Raw genomic sequence first — 22,981 nt, 5'->3', positions numbered from 1 at the left:
GACCAGAGTCTATGAGCTGGGCCCCCTCAGAGGCCAAGCCCACAGTTTCCACAATTCTGGGCGGGGGTGAAGTATCGTGCCCCCCGCCTGGGAGAGTAGATCCCTCCTGACCGGGAGCTCCAAAGGAGAACCGTCCAGGAGAGAAATCAGGTCCGCAAACCATACTCGGGCCGGCCAGAACGGGGCTACTAGTAGTAGACTGACCCCGTCCCGGCGGACCCTCTCCAGAACTCCTGGTAACAGAGCAATCGGGGGAAAGGCGTACAGACGTGACCTCGGCCACGGCTGCACCATAGCATCCAACCCCAGGGGGGCTGGAAGAGTGATGGAGAACCACCGATGACAATGAGTGGTCTCCTTGGAAGCGAATAGGTCCCCCTCGGCGCGACCGAAACTCAACCAAAGGAGCTCCACCACCTCGGGGTGGAGTCTCCATTCCCCTGGCCTCGGCCCCTGCCTCGACAGGGAGTCTGCTACCACATTCAAATACCCAGGGAGATACATTGCTCTCAGAGATAGTAGCTTCCCTTGGGACCACAGGAGGATCTGACGGGCCAACTTGTAAAGCCGGCGAGACCGCAGGCCCCCCTGATGATTTATATAAGAGACCACCGACGTGTTGTCTGATTGAACTAACACATGATGGCCTCTCAGGTCTGTTAGGAAGTGTTTCAGAGCCTGAAACACAGCCAACATCTCTAGACAATTTATGTGCCACGAAAGATGATGATCCTGCCACAGACCTTGGGCTGGGCGACCACTCATGACCGCCCCCCACCCTGTGAGGGAAGCATCCGTCGTTAGCGTTATGCGACAACAAAGAGCCCCCAGCACAGGACCTTTGGATAGGAACCAAGTTTCTCTCCACATGACCAGAGCACGAAGGCAGCGCCGCGTGACTTTGAACGTGCGGAGCGGATTTCCCCTCAGGGAGAATCCCTTGGTCCTGAGCCACCACTGTAGCGGTCTCATGTACAACAGGCCGCAAGGTATAACGTTGGACGCTGCTGCCATCAGACCCAACAGTCTCTGAAACTGCTTGACAGTGAGTAGCTGGCCTAGCTTCACTTGTTTCACAGCTGAGAGAATCGAAGCGATGCGGGTCGGAGAGAGTCGCGCCCGCATCGATACCGAATCCCAAACGACACCCAGAAAAGTGGTCTTCTGGGAAGGAGATAATACACTCTTCTTTGCGTTCAGCCTCAACCCCAACTTTCTGATATGAGCGAGGACGACATCTCGATGCCGAACCGCCATCTGCTCGGTCTGAGCTAAAATCAACCAATCGTCGATGTAATTGAGAATACGAATGCCCTGAAGCCTCAGAGGCACTAGTGCTGCATCCATGCATTTCGTGAAAGTGCGGGGAGATAAAGCTAGGCCAAACGGAAGAACCCTGTACTGGTACGCCTCGCCCCCGAAGGCGAACCTCAGGAACTTCCTGTGTTGTGGAAGGATGGACACATGGAAGTATGCGTCCTTCAGATCTATCGTGACAAACCAGTCCTCGGACCTGATTTGAGACACGATCTGCTTGATAGTGAGCATCTTGAATTTTAGCTTCCCTACCGAGCGATTCAATATGCGCAGGTCTAAAATTGGACGCAACCCCCCATCCTTCTTTGGAACGATGAAATATCGGCTGTAATAACCTGACTCCAAACTGGGAGGAACCCGTACTATAGCCTCTTTTTGAAGGAGCGTTTTCACCTCTTGTTCCAATACCAGAGCCTGCTCGGGGCCCACCACTGTGTGCAGAACCCCTCTGAATTTTGGTGGACGACACCTGAACTGGATAGCATAACCCTTTTCTACTGTCTGCAGGACCCAATGAGATATTTTTGGAAGGCTTTTCCACTCTGCCAGAAATTCTACTAAGGGTACCAGCCTCTCGAGACTGGCCTCTGGTGTAACTTGAGCAGCAGACGCAGCGCCCTGTAACGGCGCACCGGCAGGGAACAACTGGTCTGACCGCTCTGAGACCCTCCTCAGAGGGAGCGAGCGTCCCTCGGGAAAGCGCTCGCTGGGATCGTCTGTGCCCCGGCATAAAGGCGGGGTTGGCAGAACGAGCCCCTGAGGGCACCGAGGAGGAATGGGCACCGTAAAAAGAGGTGAACACCTTTCGGCCTCGGTGGGGACCACCCTCAGCATCCTGAACGGCTTGGCGTCAGGACTTCTTCTTAGCCGAAGCCTTCTTAGCCAATATAACTGTCCTCAGATCAGTTCTACTGGGAGAAGGCTTCGGCTGAGAGTGTCGCGGCTGAGCCCACTGTCCAGCAGGGGGAGCACGAGACGCGACACTCTGCCTCTGCTGCGCTCTATGAGATGAGCTCGAAGACGGCCGGGGCTGCTCCCGCCCAGCAGCCCCAGGGACATGAACTTTAAGGGGAAGAAACTTTTTAAAAGCTGCAGTTTGTTTCTTTTCTTCTTGGAATTTATCGATAACTGAATTCACAGCATCACCAAACAACCCCATGGGAGAAAGAGGAGCATCTAAAAGAAAAGCTTTTTCTCTCTCTTTAATATTAGTCTGATTTAACCACAAATGTCTTTCTGCGGCCACCAGAGCTGCCATAGAACGACCCATTAATTTGGCCGATTCTCTGGTGGCACGCAGGGATAAATCAGCAGCCTGACGCAGTTCGCGAACTACGTCAGTACTGACCTCCTCACTCTCACTCATGTCCCTTAGCAGATCAGCCTGGTATGCCTGCAAGATTGACATAGTATGCAGACATGACGCAGCCTGACCTGCTGCCGAATATGCTTTACCCACCAAAGCCGAAGTGTTTCTTAAAGGCTTGGTGGGTAATGCCGGTGCCTTAAAAGACGATGCTGCTTCGGGGGAGAGATGGCTCGCAAGCGTCTCTTCCACACGAGGCAAAGCACCATAGCCATGAGCCTTGGCTCCCATAATATTAGCGTATGTTGAAGTCTGGGGACTAAACACTCTATATGACACCGGTTTTCTCCATGATTTCGACACCTCGGTATGGAGATCATGGAAAAACGGCAGGCACCGGCGTGGAGGCTGCACACGTAACGGCAAAAATCTCTCATCCAACTTTGATTTAGAAACAGACTCCTGTCTAGTCACTGGCCATTCAATATTAAGTTTTTCAACAGCTCTTGTTAACACCTCCATAAGCTCATCACTCTCAGGAGTGTGGGGTGGCGAATCCTCCACATCTCCCTCAACACTAACAACATCAAGTTCCTCAGAACTGGATAGCTGCAGCATTGGTGCCTCAGCCCGAGCGGAAGAAACCGCAGCGCGTGCTTCCGAACCCGGGACTGAGGCACTGGATCTCACAGGTGAAGGGAGAGATAAGGCAGAGCCCGTCTCAAACCCCGCTGTGAGATCCATCTGCGATCCCCACGATAAGCGCCGCCGCTCTGCCTCGGCAGAAGCGGGACCCGAACCGCGGGGAGCGCGCACCGAACCGCTCTCCTCAAAGAGCGATCGGCGGGAGCGGAGCGTCCTTAACGGCAAACGCTCGCAATGCTCACAGTCTGCTCCCTCGAGAGCAAACTGGGCATGCTGAACTCCCAAACAAACAACACAAAGATCATGTGTATCCCCGCTCGTTAAATAACGCGAGCAGGGAGGAACACACTTTCTAAACTGCTGTTCGTCCGCCATAATCTCTCAATATATATATATAGGGATAAATTGTTTGTGTGGTGCAGGGTATGTAAGACAGACAATATCACACAGGGACAGATTCACATGTAGCGCGACTGAAAGCACAGAAGCTAATGCGCTTGTGTTTTTGGGGTGCTTTATAGTTTCCTGGTCGATGACGTCACCCGCCTATGACGTTTCATCTCTCCATTGGGCTGATTCCATACGTGCTTCATGACGCACAACGCAGGGGCGTTCCCGCAGCGTTTGACGCAGCTCGAAGTTCCCTTGAAAGGGAACTGCTAATTTACTGTGGAGCTTCACAGAGCTGGAATTTGTGCCAAAGCTGCCATTGAAAAAACACTTGAATTTTAAGGCTGGCACACATAAACTAGAGCAAATCCAAAACCCTATAAATAAAGTGCAATGTAAAAAAAGTTTTATAGTCTAATGATTCGTCCACATCCATTTCCCCCATCCAGATGGGTTCACGTTTGGAGAAAGACAAAGCCTGGCTTCAGTTGACAATGCTCACCGTCTCACAGGAGTCAATAGGTTCAGAATTGTTGTATAATAGCCAAGAATTATGAGGCTATTTTACCTGACCAGGTGCGTCCAAAAACCCAATCATATCATGATATTTCTGTATTATAGGATGATAAATAAATCCAGGAGTGTTTGTGAACACCAGGAGGAAGTCAAACACTTTCAAAGCCTTCTTCAGTCACTATATCTGAACATTATTAATCTTTTATGAGAATTTCTCAAGTCACGGAGAGGACTTACATCTTCTTCCCCTAAAAAAAACCCTTCTGAAGGCCCTTTTATTCATTAGGATCTTATTTTAATACATTTTAGGTGTATCTATGACCAATGATCATGTATCTATGATCAGTGGTCTGTAAAGTTGCTATTGTGATGCACTTGAACTGCATGTATAGATGTTTTGTGATAACGTTTTGAGGACGAACTTTCTATTAAAGCAGCACTATGCACATTTTTTAGCTTAACTGAACAGCTTCAGAGTTATTGGAATGGTTATATGACTCTTTTCGGGTTGAATGGTGGTCGTCTCGCCCCCCTCTGGTGCCTGTGAGTGGAAAAACCGCACTTGCAACTTTGGGCCGGCGGACCACCGAGCAAGGAGTCAGACACGAGTAAATATCGGACATGCGTTTTCAGAATGGAGAAAAAAAAGAAGAAAGTGCGGTTGGAAGAGTCTAGAAAAAGATAACGAGAATCTGACAACGCGAGGAACCGGACAAGAGTCCTACTCGCTCAGGCTTTCACTGTTAAAGTTGATTCCTGTGATTATCATGAGAACAGTTGTCAATATCTCACATAATGATCAGGACATAAATAAGCCTACACGTTGTCAATAGTGTAAATGAGCGCAATTTGCAAACTATTATGATAAATTGCAATAATCATGTCTAACAACATCATAATAACGGACAATGTTATGAAATAATGCGACATACATGATGTAACTTTATTGATGTCATCTGGCATTTAGGCTAAGGTTAGCTTAACGCCTAGTCTACTTATTATTATAAAGTGGAGAGGCCGTGAGTGCAGATCATAGGCTGTCACGCTCTGCGTGAGTTGTATTTACAAAAATAACGTTAAATACAAGTACTCTACAGTGACTTTAGGGGTCGCTGTTTGACAAAAACGGAATTCCTGCATAGTGCTGCTTTAACCTTACTGGAAGAATGTTTGTTTATGACTTTTAAAGAAAATTGCCTGAACGTTGGGGAATTTCTGAGAAAGTTCCCTGTTATCTCATTCTTTACTGTGAATTAGAGTCGTTCAGATTAAATATGTTTAGATCTTCTGCTCATTATGATTCACTGACTATGTTCAGTTTTATTATGAGCTAGTTTGAAGATTATTGTGTGTTCATCACAAGACCTGACATGTCTTAGACTGGACTGGACATAGTGTACACTGAGAGTGGTATATGCTAAGAGTAATGGCTTGTTTCCACTGAGCGGTAAGGTACGGCACAGTACGATTCGGTACGGTAAACCCTGATCCGGCTTGCGTTTCCACCGCCAAGAGTACCCTTATTTGATAGGTGTGGTGTATGCCGGAAAGAAGTGATTAATGTAATTTTCGCACGAAGAAGAAAGCGACATTGTAAACAACAATGTATGACATACAGCAGATCTTGTTCTTGCTTCTCGGCATGTGGCTGTTTGTCACAAGAAGACAAGTGCCGACATTAAGCGTTTCTCAATACCAAGTACGCAAAGTTCGGACTTAATAAGTCCGACTCAGGAGAATGACTCCCGTTGACACGAGTCCGGTAATTCTGAAAATGGAACAGCAGCGTTCTTGAAAGCATCACTCAACTCGCTCTGCTACTCCGGTTACCTCTGTATGTACATTTTAGTACATTTTAAAACTAACTATGTTACAAAACACCACTATGCCTCTTTTCGCTGTCATTTAAAGAAATCTTAAACAACATAGCCACACAAATGTGGTTCAGGCAACGAGTATTCACTGCATGCATAACGTTAGCCTATTTATAACAAAACAAAATATAAAACTCAACCCTGCCTCTTTACGTTTACATTTTAAAAATATTAAACATTAATATGGTCCAGTCAATATGTGCATTTGTACTAAACAACAAATGTTGCACTAAACATTACAGTGATCATAGTCACTGTAATAAAATTAAAAATGACAAAACTCAAACCAGTCTCTTTTTGTTAAATTTCAGTTGTATCAATATTAGGAATCATAAAAGTATAAGCAAAAGGTACAAGAAGCTATACAATAAGAAATAAAGCAAACAATTCAGTCAAACATACAAAGTCAGTGCTCCAGTCTAACCTTGCAATGGTAAAGTTAAATAACCTAAATATATATAGTTATGAAACTTCCCTTAGCCCTCAGCCCAAACGATTGGCCTGGGAACAAATTATAGATCGCCCGTTAGGTCTACACAAGACGAATTATATCTCAAGTTGAACCACTACAGAGACGTCAGAGTCAGCGGTAAAAGTCAGAATGACTAGCCAAGGAAAGGCTGTTCCAGGCGGGGTACATGAGCGCCAGACCTGGTTTGCCTGGAATCAATCTCACAACCTGGAACAAATTTTCATCAGTCTTTATAAATAAACCACAGATTTGAGCTTTAAACAACTACATTCTAGCCTGAAAAACTTTTTAAACTACATTTCGTGACACAATAACATATAATCACAATATTATATGTCAAATGTATATTAAAAGAATGGCGCTTCTTATGTTGTCATTCCCCTTGTAGCACGCACAAGTGACGATTATCAACGTTCAATCAACGTTCTGCAGTGAGTCTAGCTACACCCTTTAGGTACCGTACCACTGTGCTAGGTACCCCAACGGAAGGGTACTGAAAAAGTGGTACGGTCCGGCATTTTGGTGACATTCACAACTTTTGACAGTGGAAACGGAAATAATTGCGTACCACACCGTACCGCTCGGTGGAAACGAGCCATAAGTGCTGAAGGCAGTCTAAATCAATACATTTAGCTCCTGTTGACATTTAATACCAAAAGTTTATTACATTAGTTTTTTTCTATTTAAAATTTTAATTTATTTATCTAATTTGAGTAAGATATATGTCAGTATTGCATCCTTGTTTAATACTTGTGTGATTTCTGCTCATACACTCATTTTCATTGACATAATGACCTTCCCATCCCATCTGTCCCAGTATTTCATACCTCTCTGCTCAACCTTGGTTATGGAGCATCAGCGAAGCAGAGAGATCATTTAGGGAACATCATTTCAGGGAGCAATTGCATATTTCTCGTCCGATAAGTTTTGATGGAAACACTTCAGCGTCCTAATAGGATGACTGTAAGAATTTCCCAACCACATTGTGGATAATATTACACATTTCAAGAGGAAGGAGTCTAAACCAGAACTGAAAACTCACAAATGCACTAAGAAATGTGGGAATGGATTTGACAAGAGTCCTTAATAGGTCATTAAAACAGCTGATCAGTCCCTTAACCTGCTCACAACTACTGGAATGTTGGCTTTCCTCCTCTTTCTCACATCCATCATGCTAAAGAAGCTCTCAGCGAGGTTTAGTTACCCATCATGCATTGCTCCATAACTGCTGACCTTAACGCCTGGCTTCACTGATGATCCCTGGCCTTAAAGTGGTTGATCAATGAGAAACTTCAGGTGATGTTGAGACGTTAATAAGCAGCTTCTAAATGAAGTATCATTTGATGTAAACACTTTGTTGAGAGCACATATGGGCCAGATGGAAGGTCTTCTATTTGCATTCATTTTATATTGCCCACTACGTGACTCACATAAAATTAGCTCCACATCACCAGCTGTTCTCTCTCTGTCTGTCGGTTTCTCTTTCTCTGTTTCTGTGTATTCACATTCACCAAAATGTATGTTGTAAAAATAACATGAGGGGACCATTTGCATATATTGATTCTGTCTATATACAGTATTTACATTGACCTGCAAAGCTTATATTAGTCTAGACTTGTGATTGTCCATCAGAAAATACTGAAAGTAAAGACATGAAATGCATGCTGTTCTGTTCTACAAGACCACTTAAGTGATGATATAAATAGCCTGAGAAATTAGGACACTGATTTCAAAAAGTCGCACTTCCTCTAAGATCTTCTCTCTGAAGTTAAAAACAAAGGATCAATTATTACAGCAGTCCATTAAGCAAAGCATGTTTCAGTTTTTGATGACTCTGATATCTAAAGATAATTATACAGATGTAATTCTATTGTAGGAAATTTCACCCTTCATTAGCTGCTCAAAAAGAAAGAATTCATATGAAAGCCATAGAAGACAATATACAATGTATGATAAAAAGTCACCCAACAATCACACATCAATCTTAGTTTGGCGCTCAGATAAATATTCTCTGCATTGATTTGTATTGATTGTCTGTATGTCTCGTGCCATTTAATTGATCTGCTTTTAGCAGATGATCAGAATATGAGATTGTGATTACATTACATGAAACGTCCTGGTTGCGTATGCAACCCACCGTTCCCTGAAGGAGGGAACGGAGGACGTAGTCGACGGTCGACTGAATGGGGATCTCGCTAGAGAGCCTATCCTCTTCGAGTACTATTGAACGAACCAATGTAATTGGCGTGCGTGATTCGCATCACAGACTCCGCCCCCGCGGCGCGGGTATAAATACGGAAGTGGATGCACGCACTAGTTGCTTTTCGCTGAGGAGCCGAGAGTAACCCGGGGTCAGCTGTGGTCCAGCGGTAGTGGCAAGGGGACTACGTCCTCCGTTCCCTCCTTCAGGGAACGGTGGGTTGCATACGCAACCAGGACGTTCTCTTTCAGTCGATAACGTCAGACGTAGTCGACGGTCGACTGAATGGGGATAACCTTTGAAAACGCCACTAAAGCTGCCACCTTCCAGTGCCTAAACAAAAGCCTCCTGATGCCCCCGCAAATTTAAGGCGGGGAAGGACAGGGCTTAGGCCAGGGAAGTCACTGCTGTTCCTACAGGACCACTGGGAGAGCGTTCCCTGTACATTGGAAGGAAGGGACGCTGCGGAAGCCACATCCAACCCAGAGGGAGGTAACGTGGAGAATACACATATGAACTGGGCGGAAACCGGGCAGTCTAACATATGGAATGTCACTGGGGTGGCTCCAGCCTAAGACGGGGGAGACACACCGGACAGTGACGGCAGAGAGACTCTGCCGAGGGAAGACACGAGCTCGCCGCAGGGAGCCGTATCGTGGAAGAATACACATATGGGGTCGCCGTAGGGACAGCAACATATGGACCCAGCCTAACACAGGTTCCACACTGCTTACGAGTGGTAGGCCTAACACCAGACGTTCCGCACGTCCGACGTCGGAGGGGTGTGGAGGAACTCAACAGGGCTCAAATTTAAGGGAACTCAACTGGAGTAGAAAGGCGCACGTATCCAGTCCATAGGAGGGGAATGGCGCAGCAAGCCGACACTTGAACCGGGCTCACGGTGAAACTGGCTTCATGAGAAGGGAGCCCACGGGAAGCAGCGGTTCAACTAGGTGTCGTCCAGCCCCCAACTCTAGAATCTGTTTAGCAAAGCATATCGTCAACGCCCAGGCGTCCTCCCCATAGAGGAGCTCAACACCTAAGTGGACATGTTGCACCTCGGATTTTTACCGAAATGAAGGCAAGCACTAAGTGCAACTTTGCATGGAAACAGCCTTCCCTCTCTGCTGAATTCCAACAGATATTTGTAGAGCTGGTCTGAGGTCTATGGCTTGCGTTCTGTACACGTCCAAGCGAACGGACAGAGAAGCCAGGGCTGGATCTGCCTCCTCCAGGGCAGCGCTTGCAGGCTCACCACCTCCTCCTATTACGGGAGAGGTAGGAACCCTGGGCACAATCCGAGCCGGGGTCTCAGCTTGTGAGAGTTAGCCGGCCCAGACTCCAGGCACAATACGTTGACCGAAAGCGAGCAAGTCCCTACCCTCTAGTAGAGACCACGCGAGCAGGAGAACTGATATAACAGAATTTTTAACTCACTGCCTGCAGTGGCTCAGGGGCGGTCTCTGCAGTGCAGTCGCACCAGGGACAAGGCCCAAGAGGATAAAGAGGGACGCAAGGATTTACAAGACCTTGCTCCTCAGGAACCTGACGATCAGAACGTGCTTCTGCCCACTTCTGCAACACGATGAGCGTCGTTTAAACACCGAGGCAACATCATTTTGAGGGTGAAGGAAAACAGCCTACTCCAACCCATTTTGCAGGAAAGAGAGCACTGAAGTGATCGAAAGCTTTCAGGATCTCCTCTGGAGAGAAGACGCACTCAACGACTAGGTTCCACTTCTAAAGGCGTAAGCACGCTACCCATTTCTAGGGGGTGCTCGCAGAAGTGATGGTAACTATCACATGTCCCTGTGATAGCCACCTGAACCTTTGCGTTCAGATGTAAGACCGCCCGGAATCTCCGGGGGAAGAACGCGGGTGCCATCGTGCCCCGTCCCTGAAAGAGTTTTCAGGGGAAGTCAGGAAGGCTGTCGATGGGAACCAGGTCTAGTTGGGCCAATAAGGGGCAACTATGAAGACCTGTTCCTCTCCTGACTTGGCACGTAGGTGCAAACGACAGGCGCAAAAAGACAGGAGCATTGCTCAACACAACATGTGAAGATCACTGGGCTTCAGAAGCATTTTCCTCTCAGCACTTGAGTGTGATAAGTTCACTGAGCTTCAGGAGCATTCCTGCTCAACACCTGAGTGTGAAAAACTCACTGAGCTTCAGGAGCATTTCTGCTCAACACTTGAGTGCGAAGAACTTCACTGAGCAACAGGAGCATTTCTGCTCAGCACTGCGTGTGATGAATTAACTGAGCTACAGGAGCATTTCTGCTCAACACCTGAGTGTGATGAACTCACTGAGCTACAGGAGCATTGCTGCTCAACACCTGAGTGTGATGAACTTTCAGGAGCATTTCTGCTCAACATGAAGTGTGACGCAAGGCGACCATGAGTCGCAGTCGCTTTTAGAAGGCTCACTGGGGTTAAACGCATTTCTGCGGGCCCCTGTGGCAGCTGAGAGCCAGTGTTTGTCCAAGGGTAGTCCGCTCGGTTTATACAAACACTGGCAGGAAGACGAAACCGGAGGGGCAACTGAGGTCATGACCCAGCTGGACGGAGTCTCCACTTGCCCTGGCTATAACTGTCGTGAAGCTCGATGGCGGCACGATTGAGTAGAGCGGGAAGAGTGGAACAAAGCATCCTCAGAAGCTTCTGACTCCAAGGAGGAGGTGACGGGTGAGTTGTGACATGCAAGGGAAGCTTGCGCAACGGTCGCAATGTCTAACAACTCGAGGCACGAATGCCCGTGTAGTCCAGGGTCGCCCAGGCCCCCGTTAAAACACGCCCTTTGTACATGGCCCCTCTGTTGAAGAGGGTTTGGCAGCAGACCGGGATGAACTATAGTCACATAGGGTGAGCTGCTCTGCCACGGTCACCTCGGGACTCGATCATGAAGCTAGCGCTGAAGCGGTCACATATGGAGGAAGCCAATGGCTGCAACTACCATATACCCCAGGAGCCTCTGAAAGTTCTTTCAGTGGGACCCTTTCTCACTTCAAACACCAGCTGAACACATTCTCATTGGAGAGACGTGTTAGACCGAGTCCATCTCCAAAACTGAAAAAGAGATACTCAGCCCGTGGGCGAGATTACTCTCTTCCAGTTGACCTGAAGACCCAACGGGCTCTGGAGCACTCGAAGGGAAGGACACTGTACTGATACTCCACCCTTACACGCAACACACAGGATGGCCTGCGGTGCGGAAGGTAGAGATCTGAAGCACATGTCTTTCAGGTTGGAGCTGCAGACCAATCTTGGGCCAAGATGGTCACGACCCACCACCTAGTAGCACGAAGAACGAGTTTACCACTGGCCTTCGTACCGGCTGGAGGAGCGGCTATATCAAATCCTTCGCCAGCAGGATAAGATAAGCACGCACAAGTCAGGAGCACTGCTCAACACTCGGTGTGATGAATATCACTGAATTTTCAGGAGCACGTCTGCTCAACACCTAATGTGATGATTATCACTGACTTGAGCGGGGTAGCCGAGCCTGAGGTGGGGCAGCAAAGTAGAGAGAATGGTGTTAGTGTGCTGTGCAACACTTACCTGTCTTCACTAGCGGCAGGGGGCGCGTGAGAAGGCGGATGACCGGGTCCTCGAACGCACCAAGCTGCCTGCTGGCGACCAAGTGGGAGCTGAGAAGTGTAAGGCTATACAGGGTCACACCCGCCAGACTGGCCCTCTTGAGACCCAGGAACAGATGAAATTGGTCTCTCTTTGAAGTGTGGGTACCGCTTGCTCCGCTTTTTTTTTTTTTTTTTTTAGGGAGCCAGCGGCGGAACAGACACACACACAAACAAAGGCTCCACCCGGCCCTCACCCGGGGGGAGGGAGTGATCGTGCCACTCCAAGAGCATCTCATCCATTCCCGGGCTGGGCGTCTCTACTGCGGCCGGCTCCATGCTAAGGCCTGGGTGGAGGCTGCTGCGGAGGCCCAGCTGGAGCGGCGGCCGGGGAACGCCCACGGCGACGAGCAGGCGGAGGAGCTGCCACCGGCGGCAGGTGGAGGCAGCAGCTGGCCACCGGGGCAGGATGTGCCGGATGACCTCCGTCTGCGCTTGAGCGGCAGAGAACTGTTGGATGCAGTTCTCCACCGCGTCGCCGACCAGCCCAACCTGGGAAATTGGTGAGACCAGGAACCGAACCTTGTCCGCATCCGCCATACCAACCAGGCTGAGCCAACGAAGGCGCTACTGGACCACCAAGGTGGACATCGCCAGACCGATCACGCACGCTACGACACTCGTGCAGTTTCTGGCAGAGAAAGATGCTGTTCACCACCTGATAAGCTCTCCATGCATTTCGGGAAAGAAAGGCACTGGGGCGGCGAGCTGAGAACAAGCGCGGCCCGCCCCAGATACCAAACTCCAGATTCCAACCGAGACTGAACGGGACACGGTGGAGGTTCCACTCGAGCCCGGCAGCCTCGGCGGCCCGTTTCAGCATAGCTGATAATTCTGGATCCGGCTCGGGCAACATTGAACTCCCGGAGGGAGACAATGCAGCCGAGTCATCATCTCTAGAAGTCAGCTCACCCTCCGATGCTGCAATCGGCGTCCTGTCCTCCAGGGGAGCCCCGAGTGAAACCGCTGGCCCACCCATTACAGATGGACCAGCAGACAACACAGGAGGCTCCCTTTGGTTGCAGTGGAAGGGAGGAGTGAGGAGCCCACAGGGAATGGTTACCGGGCGGGACATCCAACACTATCCTCCGGTCACCCATCCCACACAGCACCCGAGGGTGGGGCATGGTAATGGGGACTCGCTCTCCGCGAACGAAGGCGAGTCTCGCCCTCAACACTGCGACAGTCATGTTCCCACTCTCTTTTTTTTTTTTTTTTTGAAAACATGAGCTGTCCATAAAAGTTGTCTCAGCGTGCTGTAAGGCCAAACACGTGACACAACAATTGTGACCATCAGAGAGAGACAGGGAACGACCGCACCCAGAAACGCACGGGCGGAATGACATCTTGAAAAAGACGCAAACGCACCCGTGTTGCTCTTTCAGAAAATAGGACCGTCACCAGTGCCGGAGCACACAGGGGAATGACCGCGGCAACACTGAACAGAGAACTGAAACAGTGAAGCACTCACTTTTCCGCCCTCTAACCGGCCGTCAACACACACAAACATTTAGAAATTTGTTGCTGTTAAAACAGCAGTTGAGAGCTCAAAGCTCGCGATCACCGCTGCACTCGCACTGTAGAACACCAGCACTGGGAAAGTCTTCCTGAAGAACACCGACACACTCGCTCGTTGTAGACAACAGCACTCTCAGAGACATCAAACGATCGGCTCCGAAGCGAAAGGAAACTAGTGCGTGCATCCACTTCCGTATTTATACCCGCGCCGCGGGGGCGGAGTGTGTGATGCTAATCACGCACGCCAATTACATTGGCTCGTTCAATAGTACTCGAAGAGGATAGGCTCTCTAGCGAGATCCCCATTCAGTCGACCGTCGACTACGTCTGACGTTATCGACTGAAAGGGAACCAGGAATCACTGGGTTAAAAGAATTGGTCTCATTATTTTGACAAAACTATGAAGGGTTTTGATAAACATTTGTTTCCGGACTTATTTCTGTACGTTGTTTTTTGTAGCTCAAATCCCTTGTTTAAAATATCCTGCTGTCTTGGATTAATGTTTTCAACATGATTTTTAATCAAGATGCTGAAAGGTTTAATGGCCAATAGTTATTCATAATGACAACAAATAAAGGTGTAATAAAACATTCAGAGTATCAAAACAAGATGTGTTTATTATAACAGCTGATAGTTTGCTGACTTTCTTTTGGTCACTCACATTTAATAAATACATATAGATGAGAAGATGATAAAATAATAAAATCTTAATTTAGCTTTGTTTTGAATCTGGTCAGTCAGTGCAGAGATTTTGTCAGAGGGCCCATTATAAAGATGCTTAGAATATGAACCTGCAGTGTAATGTGTTCATATATAATTCATGTGATTCATATTTAATTCATTTAAATGTACGATAACTGGCAAACCGCCACTTTTAAATGAGTAACAGGAAAATAGTGTCACATTTTACTGAAATGTTTGTGGTTTTACATTCATGCTGTTTAGTTTAGCTGAACATCTTTCGAAAGTAGAAGTTGATCTACAAAACTGGAGCATGTGATTATTAGTTTATTCAAACATTTAATATATTATATTACAATCAGGACCGACGCCTATTGTTCACGTTGTATTTGTGTATTTGCATGGTGTGTCAAAGTAATTCAAAGAAAAGCATGGTAGTACCATGGCACATTTTAAGTTTAATTGCCTCATTGTGGTGTAATTTCAGTTAAAAATGAGACTTCCTTAAAAAATTGAAATAACCTGGGATCAGAGTAACATCTTCCTCAAGTGCTGCTGAACAACTCACTGCATTTGAGATTGTGACTCTCTGCTGCTCCACCGACACAGTGAATGTTGAGGGTCTTTTTCATCTGACCCAAAACGTCTACCTGTCTTTACTGTGAATCCTACAGGGAGACATTTGATAGAGAGATAGCAAGACCCCTGTACAACACACACACACACACACACACACACACACACACACACACACACACACACACACACACACACACACACACACACACACACACACACACACACACACACACACACACACACACACACACACACACACACACACACACACACACACATACACACATACACACAAACAGTATTGTAGCTCAAGCTGCAGTGTGTAGTGTTGGTGCTCATGTGGCGACAGTGAACGTTCATCAGAATGAATTATATAATATTCTGCAGAAATAAAGTTTTCAGTCATGAGAGATGGAGAGATGGATTTTCTGACAAACATTTTCTAATTTCATTTATAGAGCAGCTCAAAGTTATTTTTTACTTTTAAAAATAAAACAGAAGCTTTTATGAGACATGTTTATTTGGTTTGATCCTGTAAAAGATAAATAAAGTCTCTCATCCACAGGAAAAGCAGAGGTTTCTGACTGATGTTCTTCATGAGGTGATGCTAATGGATGGTTTGGCCAGTTCTCATCCGATCTCTCAGGAAGTGTTTGAAGCCACAGACATCGACCGAGTGTTTGACTGGATCGCATATAAGAAGGCAAGTGAATCTCTCATAAAATCCTACAGGCTTCATCTGCATAATGGAAATTATTATAAACATTTAATATTGAGCTGAACTAAATTCAAAACTGATTAATACTATACAACATAAAGTGAATTTCCAGATTTTTTTTATTCGGCAAGACAGTAGAAGAGGAACAATGACTTTGTAAAACAACAGCATTGTCGTTCTAAATCAGTCATTTATTTGTGTGTGGACTTCACCAATAGACTTTCTTTTATTGAGTCCAGTAAACACCTCAGTTTTCTTGTTATTTTTCTCCCAGCTAAAGAAATCTTTGTGAATTGTAAATGGAGTCACGCTGTTATAAACCTTCACATACACAAAAAAACAGTTTAATTAAAAGCTTGTTTTTTAGTAAGTCGAGGACAGAAACTGTTACACAGAGTTGTTGTGTGCTCTGGGGACTTTAGTGGCACAATAAACATTTCATCTCAGACCAGACGACATCTATTTAATTACCTCTTTCTCACTGAAACACACTTTACTGTAAAAAAAAAACCCAGCACCCAAATATATCCTCTCATCTGAGCATCTGAAAGCCATTAAAGACACAAAGAGCAGGAAAGAAATATCTTTGTCCTCCATCAGAGTTCAGACACAGACAGAATCTTCCATCCACTGAAGATTTGAGTTTCTGTTGTCAACTCTCCCTCCAGCTGTCAATCAGATCATGGCCGTTTTGTGATTGGCTCCTGCTCTTCATCAAGCCCCTCCCCCCGTTTCCCTAAAGGTTCTGTTGGGTTATGAACTCTGTCAGTCACACTGACACTCGACCGCCCCTCGTCACTTCCTCCTCGCACTCTATAGACTCTGATATCCCACAACATCCCACGAGTCACCCCAGCGCTAACAGGAAGTGACGCTCATCATACAGATTGTGGAGGGATGGGAATTAGATGCTGTCAAATGAGCATGTCAAAGCCACTCAAAATAACCAAAAAAAGATACAGACTCATAAAACAGCAGAAAACAGCAGCAGCACCACATAGAGTCCATAGAGTTGTTTAGATGAACCAGACCTGCTAGAAACTAAACAGTGGCATAATAACTGAACTTAAACAATGTTAAACTTTTCTGCGATGTACATAACCAGAAGTTCATCCTCCTTGAAGTCACACAACTAGAATTATGATTTTGACAACTTTCCTCATCAAATAACACATTTCTGCGTTTAAACCCTACAGAATAATTTGCCCCATTGACTTCCATAATAAGTGGATTCATGTACATTTTTTAAACATTTTTTAAATTATTTTTTGTTGTAATCAACGACATGTCAGATATGCTGTTCAGAACGCTGAAAACGATGTATAGGCTATTTTGTTGGGTTTTGTATTCATGTGTAAATAAGCAGTCTTTATTGAACGTGTGTTTACTGTGTGTCCGCAGGGAGCCGCTCTGATCCGGATGCTGGCGAACGTCATGGGACAGACTCTATTCCAGAGAGGCCTCAATGTAAGTCAGTAGTTCCCTTTCAAGGGAATTTGAGCTGCATCAAACGCTGTGGGAACGCCCCTGCGTGTGCGTCATGAAGCACGTATGGAATCAGCCCAATGGAGAGATGGAACGTCATAGGCGGGTGACGTCATCGACCAGGAAACTACAAAGCACCCCATAAACACAAGCGCAACAGCTTTCTGTGCCTTCAGTCGCGCTATATGTGAATCTGTCCCTGTGTGAATATTGTCTGTCTTTACATACTCTGCACCACACAAACAATTTATATATATATATATATATATATATATATATATATATATTATATACACACGTTCTTTGTGTTGTTTGTTTGGGAGTGCAGCATGCCCAGTCAGCTCTCGAGGGAGCTGATTGTGAGCATTGCGAGCGTCTGCCATTAAGGACGCTCCGCTCCCGCCGGGCGATCTTCGAGGAGAGCGGTTCGGTGCACGCTCCCTGCGGTTCGGGTCCCGCTCTTGCCGAGGCAGAGCGACGACGCGTATCATGGGGATCGCATATGGATCTCTCAGCGGGGTTAGAGACGGGCTCTGCCTTATCTCTCCCTTCACCTGTGAGATCCAGTGCCTCAGGCCCGTGTACGGAAGCACGCGCTGCGGTTTCTTCCGCTCGGGCTGAGGCACCAGTTATAAATGAGGGAGATGTGGAGGATTCGCCACCTTACACTCCCGAAAGTGATGAGCTAGTGGAGGTATTAACAAGAGCTGTAGAAAAACTCAGCATTGTATGGCCAGTGACTAGACAGGAGTCTGTTTCTAAATCAAAATTAGATGAGAGATTTTTGCCGTCACGAGTGCAACCTCCACGCCGGTGCTTGCCGTTTTTTCCCGATCTGCACACTGAGGTGTCGAAATCTTGGAATAAAACGGTGTCATATAGCGTGTTTAGTCCCCAGACTTCAACATATTCTAATATTGTGGGGGCAAAATCATATGGTTATTCGGCTATGCCTCGCGTGGAAGAGACGCTTGCGAGTTTTCTCTCCCTCGAGGCTGCGTCATCTGTTAAGGCACCGGCATTACCCACCAAGCCTTTTAGAAATATTTCGGTTTTTGTGGGTAAAGCGTATTCGGCGGCGGGTCAGGCTGCGTCTTGTCTGCATACTATGTCTATTATGCAGGCATACCAGGCTGACCTGCTGAGGGACGTGAGTGAGAGTGAGGAGGTCAGTACCGACGTGGTTCGCGAACTGCGTCAGGCTGCTGATTTATCCCTGCGCGCAACCAGAGAGTCGGCCAAGCTAGTGGGTCGATCTGTGGCAGCTCTGGTGGCTGCAAAAAGACATCTGTGGTTAAATCAGACAAATATAAAAGAAAAAGAAAAAGCTTTCCTTTTAGACACTCCTCTCTCCCCCCTGGGTTTATTTGGCGATGCTGTAAATTCTGTCATCGATAAATTCCAGGAGAAGGAAAAGCAAACAACAGCTTTTAAGAAATTTTTCCCTTTAAAAATTCATGTCCCTGGGGCTGCTGGGCGGGAGCAGCCCCGGCCGTCTGTGTTGTACATGAGATCGCTACAGTGGTGGCTCAGGACCAAGGGATTCTCTCCGAGGGGAAATCCGCTCCGCACGGTCAAAGTCACGCGGCGCTGCCTTCGTGCCTATTCGCTTCCAAGGAGACCACGCATTGTCATCTGTGGTTTTCCATCAGCCATCCAGCCCCTCTGGGGTTGGACGCTATGGTGCAGCCGTGGCCGAGGTCACGTCAGTTCGCCTTTCCCCCGATTGCTCTGCTACCTGGAGTTCTGGAGAGGGTTCGCCGGGACGGGGTCAGCCTACTATTAGTAGCCCCGTTCTGGCCGGCCCGAGTATGGTTTGCGGACCTGATTTCTCTCCTGGACGGCTCTCCCTTGGAGCTCCCGGTCAGGAGAGGTCTACTCTCTCAGGCGAGCAGCATGATATTTCACCCCCGCCCAGTATTGTGGGCTTGGACTCTGAGGGGGCCCAGCTCATGAACTCTGGTCTCTCAACCGAGGTTGTTGAGACCATTCTTCACTCCAGAGCTCCATTCACGAGAAGCTTTATGCCTTGAAGTGGAAACTCTTCACTTCTTGGTGTGGAGAGCACCTGCAGGACCCAGTTAACTGCCCAGTGGGCGCAGTGCTGGAATTCCTGCAGGAGCGCTTCTCCACAGGGCTATCCCTCTCCACACTAAAGGTGTATGTGGCGGCACTGGCTGCTTACCACGTCCCTTTCAGTGGAGTTTCTCTTGGGAGACACCCGCTTATAACTCGTTTCCTTCGTGGCACACTGAGGCTGAGGCCAGTAGTTTGTACGAGGGTGCCGTCCTGGGATCTGGCCATCGTATTAGAAGGTCTTTCGCTAGCTCCTCTTGAACCTATCGAAGAAGTTCCTGAGAAGTTTGTCATGTTTAAGACTATCTTTCTTCTTGCTATCTCCTCACTAAAGAGAATCAGAGATTTGCAGGCTCTGTCGGTTTCACCCTCGTGCCTGGAATTTTCGCCTGGCATGGTTAAGGCTTTTCTGCATCCTAGACCAGGTTACGTTCCCAAGGTCCCTACTAATGTTGTTAGACCTACAGTTCTGCAGGCCTTTTGTCCTCCTCCATTTCTGTCGTCTGACCAGGAGAAACTTAATTTACTCTGCCCTGTTAGGGCGTTAGACGCCTATGTCCACAGAACTGCCCTGTGGAGGAAGTCAGAACAACTATTTGTGTGCTTTGGGCCACCCAAGAAGGGGTGTCCTGCGTCTAAACAGAGAATGAGCAAGTGGGTGGTCGAGGCTATCTCACTTGCCTATGAGTCGGCTGGTCAGCCTTCACCTCTGGCTGTTCGAGCCCACTCTACCAGGAGTATGGCGGCTTCTAAAGCCTTACTGTCAGGAGTTTCCCTCAGTGACGTTTGTGATGCGGCTGGATGGTCTTCACCGCATACTTTCATTAAGTTCTACGACCTAGACTTAAGTTCTACCCCTGGGGCACAGGTGCTCTCGTCCTCTGTGCGCTAGTTCTCACATGGTGGTCACTTGGTCCTATGGCGACGTGGGTATTAGCGTTCCCACAGCGTTTGACGCAGCTCGAGTTCCCTTGAAAGGGAACGTCTCGGTTATATATGTAACCCTAGTTCCCTGATAGGGAACGAGACGCTGCGTCATTCCACCATACTCCCGGCATTCCCGCTAGCGCTTCCTTCAGGCCTATCAGAAGCTGTTGCGCTTGTGTTTATGGGGTGCTTTATAGTTTCCTGGTCGATGACGTCACCCGCCTATGACGTTCCATCTCTCCATTGGGCTGATTCCATACGTGCTTCATGACGCACAACGCAGGGGCGTTCCCACAGCGTTTGACGCAGCGTCTCGTTCCCTATCAGGGAACTACGGTTACATACATAACCGAGACGTTTTTCTTTCATCTCTCTTTGTTGTCACAAACAATTTCACACTTATGTATGTTTTTACTCCTTATATGTCTTGTGAATATGTTTTTGAGGCTCTTTGTATGAATTATATATACAGCATCATAACATGATTGTGGCATAAATCCAAAACTTTTCAATTAATTTTTAAAAAACATTTTAAAACTTTTTTTCAAAATCTCACCATTTGAAACTATCACAACAATTGTTCATTTTTCAAGCCTCTTCAGGTCTTCTGAGTGTCACGTATTTTTTTGCTAAAAGCGTTTGTGAAATTATTCAATTGTGTCGGTTTACATGCGCTTCTTATCTTCAGAGCTACAACAGCTTGTTTTCGCGTCACGCGCTTCCATCAAGCTTGAGGTGAAAGTGACACAATCAGGCAAGCGATTAAACATGTTCGTGCCATAAATTAATTTCATATCTGAAATAGTCACAATCAGAAGTTTCAGAATCATTCTCTATGTTAAACCGGTTTACAGTCATGGCTTGGTCAAGATCTGATGAAACACATCATTTGTATCAAAGCACAAGTGTCTTGTATTGTGTCGATGTTGGTGGACGGAGAGGCTTTTGTTGTGCTGTTTGTTTATAGTCACATGTTCATCTTCTGTAAAGCTCTTTCCTGCGTCCCGTCTTCCAGTGCAGGCCCCTCAGGAGTGAACAGGTAGATCTCTTGATGTATTAATAGTTTTGTGGATACCATATGGCTTTTATACGAAACTACATCCTGAAAAGTGGTTAAAGGATTTGGCCGTGAGCAAACAGGCTGCAGGTTTGAATCCAGTGAGAGTAAATCTGTAAATTAATGAGTGTTAAATACAAAACCGTCTTCCTTTGAGTTAACACACTTTCAGAGGTGTAAGACTCACATTTAGATTCCTCACCTTCCAGATCCTAATAAATCACTTTTCAAAACATCAGTAACTTCTGATTTCATTTCTTTATGACTGAGATGCTGTCAGTTTCAGAGCTTCGTTCTGGGTTATTTTTGACGTTGTGGTTTATTGTAGCTGGAAGCACAATCAGGTCATGTTTTCTGCAGATTTAATGCTTCATTTACAGATATAATAGCTGCACACACAAGCTTTATATCGCAGCACAAACACACGTCTGACCTGTAGACTGATGTGTTTGATGCACACGTGTTCACATATCTTGGACTGGCTATAAATGTAATTACTGTGTTTGCTTTTTTTCCAGTATCTACTATAGTAAACCTGTGGTATTATTAGCAACATCAATATACTGGTTAGCGCAAAAGCAAAAAAATATGCCAAACAATTTTGTCTAAATATTGGTTAATCAGCAAATCAATATGACATGGTGGGCATATCTGGAAAATGTCTTTCTTTCTTTATGGTATTTTTTTTAAATCTTATATAAAATAATTGGAACACAATAAAATAATTTGTGATTAATCTTATAATTTCTGACAAATGTGAAAGAAGAAACAGTAACTTTGATTAAAATGAATGGTTACACTTTATTTTGATGGTCCATTTGATACATTTAATGTAACTTTACAACTACATGTCAACTAACTCTCATTAGAGTATTAGAAGACTTGTAGACTGTTACTGTTGGGGTTCGGGTTAGTAGAATATTTTGTAGTTGCAAAGTTACTTAGATTGTCTGTGGGGACCATCGAAATAAAGTGGCAGATATTAAGCAGACAGTCTACTAATACTGACTAACACTAATATGACTGCAAAGTTATCTATAGTAATTCTTACTTATAGTCTTTTTTACATGTACTTAGTTACTATAGTAATTACTATAAATTGCATTATTACATCCATCTAATCCTAAAACACACCTTAATCCAAACCCTATTGTAAGTACATGTTTTAAAATTATTATTACTCAGTTCTTCAATGTATAATTACACTGTAACAGGGACACATTAAAATAAAGTGTAAGCCGTTTTAGTATAATAACGTCTAAAGTGAACCATCGAAATAAAATAAAGTGTTATCAAATTAAATTAATAAAAATAGTAATTAATTAATTAATTAATTCATTCATTCATTCATTCATTCATTTTATTGTATTAATCAATGTTTCTACCTGATGAACTCTTAAACCCCTCTAGATCTGTCTGTGTATTTAAGAGGAGAAAGACCACATTACTTCTCCCAGGATCCATCTCTCCTCTCTCCTCTACAGTCTGTGTTTCTCTGTTCACTGAAGCTCATTTCATTCTCTCAGTGTCTGTCTTTCGCTCTGTGTGGCATTTCTTCTCCTCCTCGTGTCTCTGCATAATTGAA

General features: G+C 46.2%; 1 protein-coding gene across 1 annotated transcript in view; it reads left to right on the top strand.

Annotated features, from left to right (window-relative positions):
• The window catches only part of LOC143741710 (thyrotropin-releasing hormone-degrading ectoenzyme-like), a 207,842-nt gene that overhangs the window by 87,303 nt on the left and 97,558 nt on the right, over positions 1-22,981 (top strand). The window contains exons 6-7 of the mRNA XM_077234037.1: positions 15,699-15,836; positions 17,253-17,318. Coding sequence (XP_077090152.1) covers positions 15,699-15,836; positions 17,253-17,318 — 204 coding nt within the window. The remainder of the gene's footprint in view (positions 1-15,698; positions 15,837-17,252; positions 17,319-22,981) is intronic.

This window comes from Siphateles boraxobius, unplaced genomic scaffold, assembly GCF_051911475.1.
Source record: "Siphateles boraxobius isolate OS27281-9 unplaced genomic scaffold, OSU_SipBor_1 19, whole genome shotgun sequence".
In the NCBI taxonomy this organism is placed as follows: Eukaryota; Metazoa; Chordata; class Actinopteri; order Cypriniformes; family Leuciscidae; genus Siphateles; species Siphateles boraxobius.
Note: the sequence above shows the minus strand (reverse complement) of the source record. Positions and strands in the feature narration are given on the sequence as shown.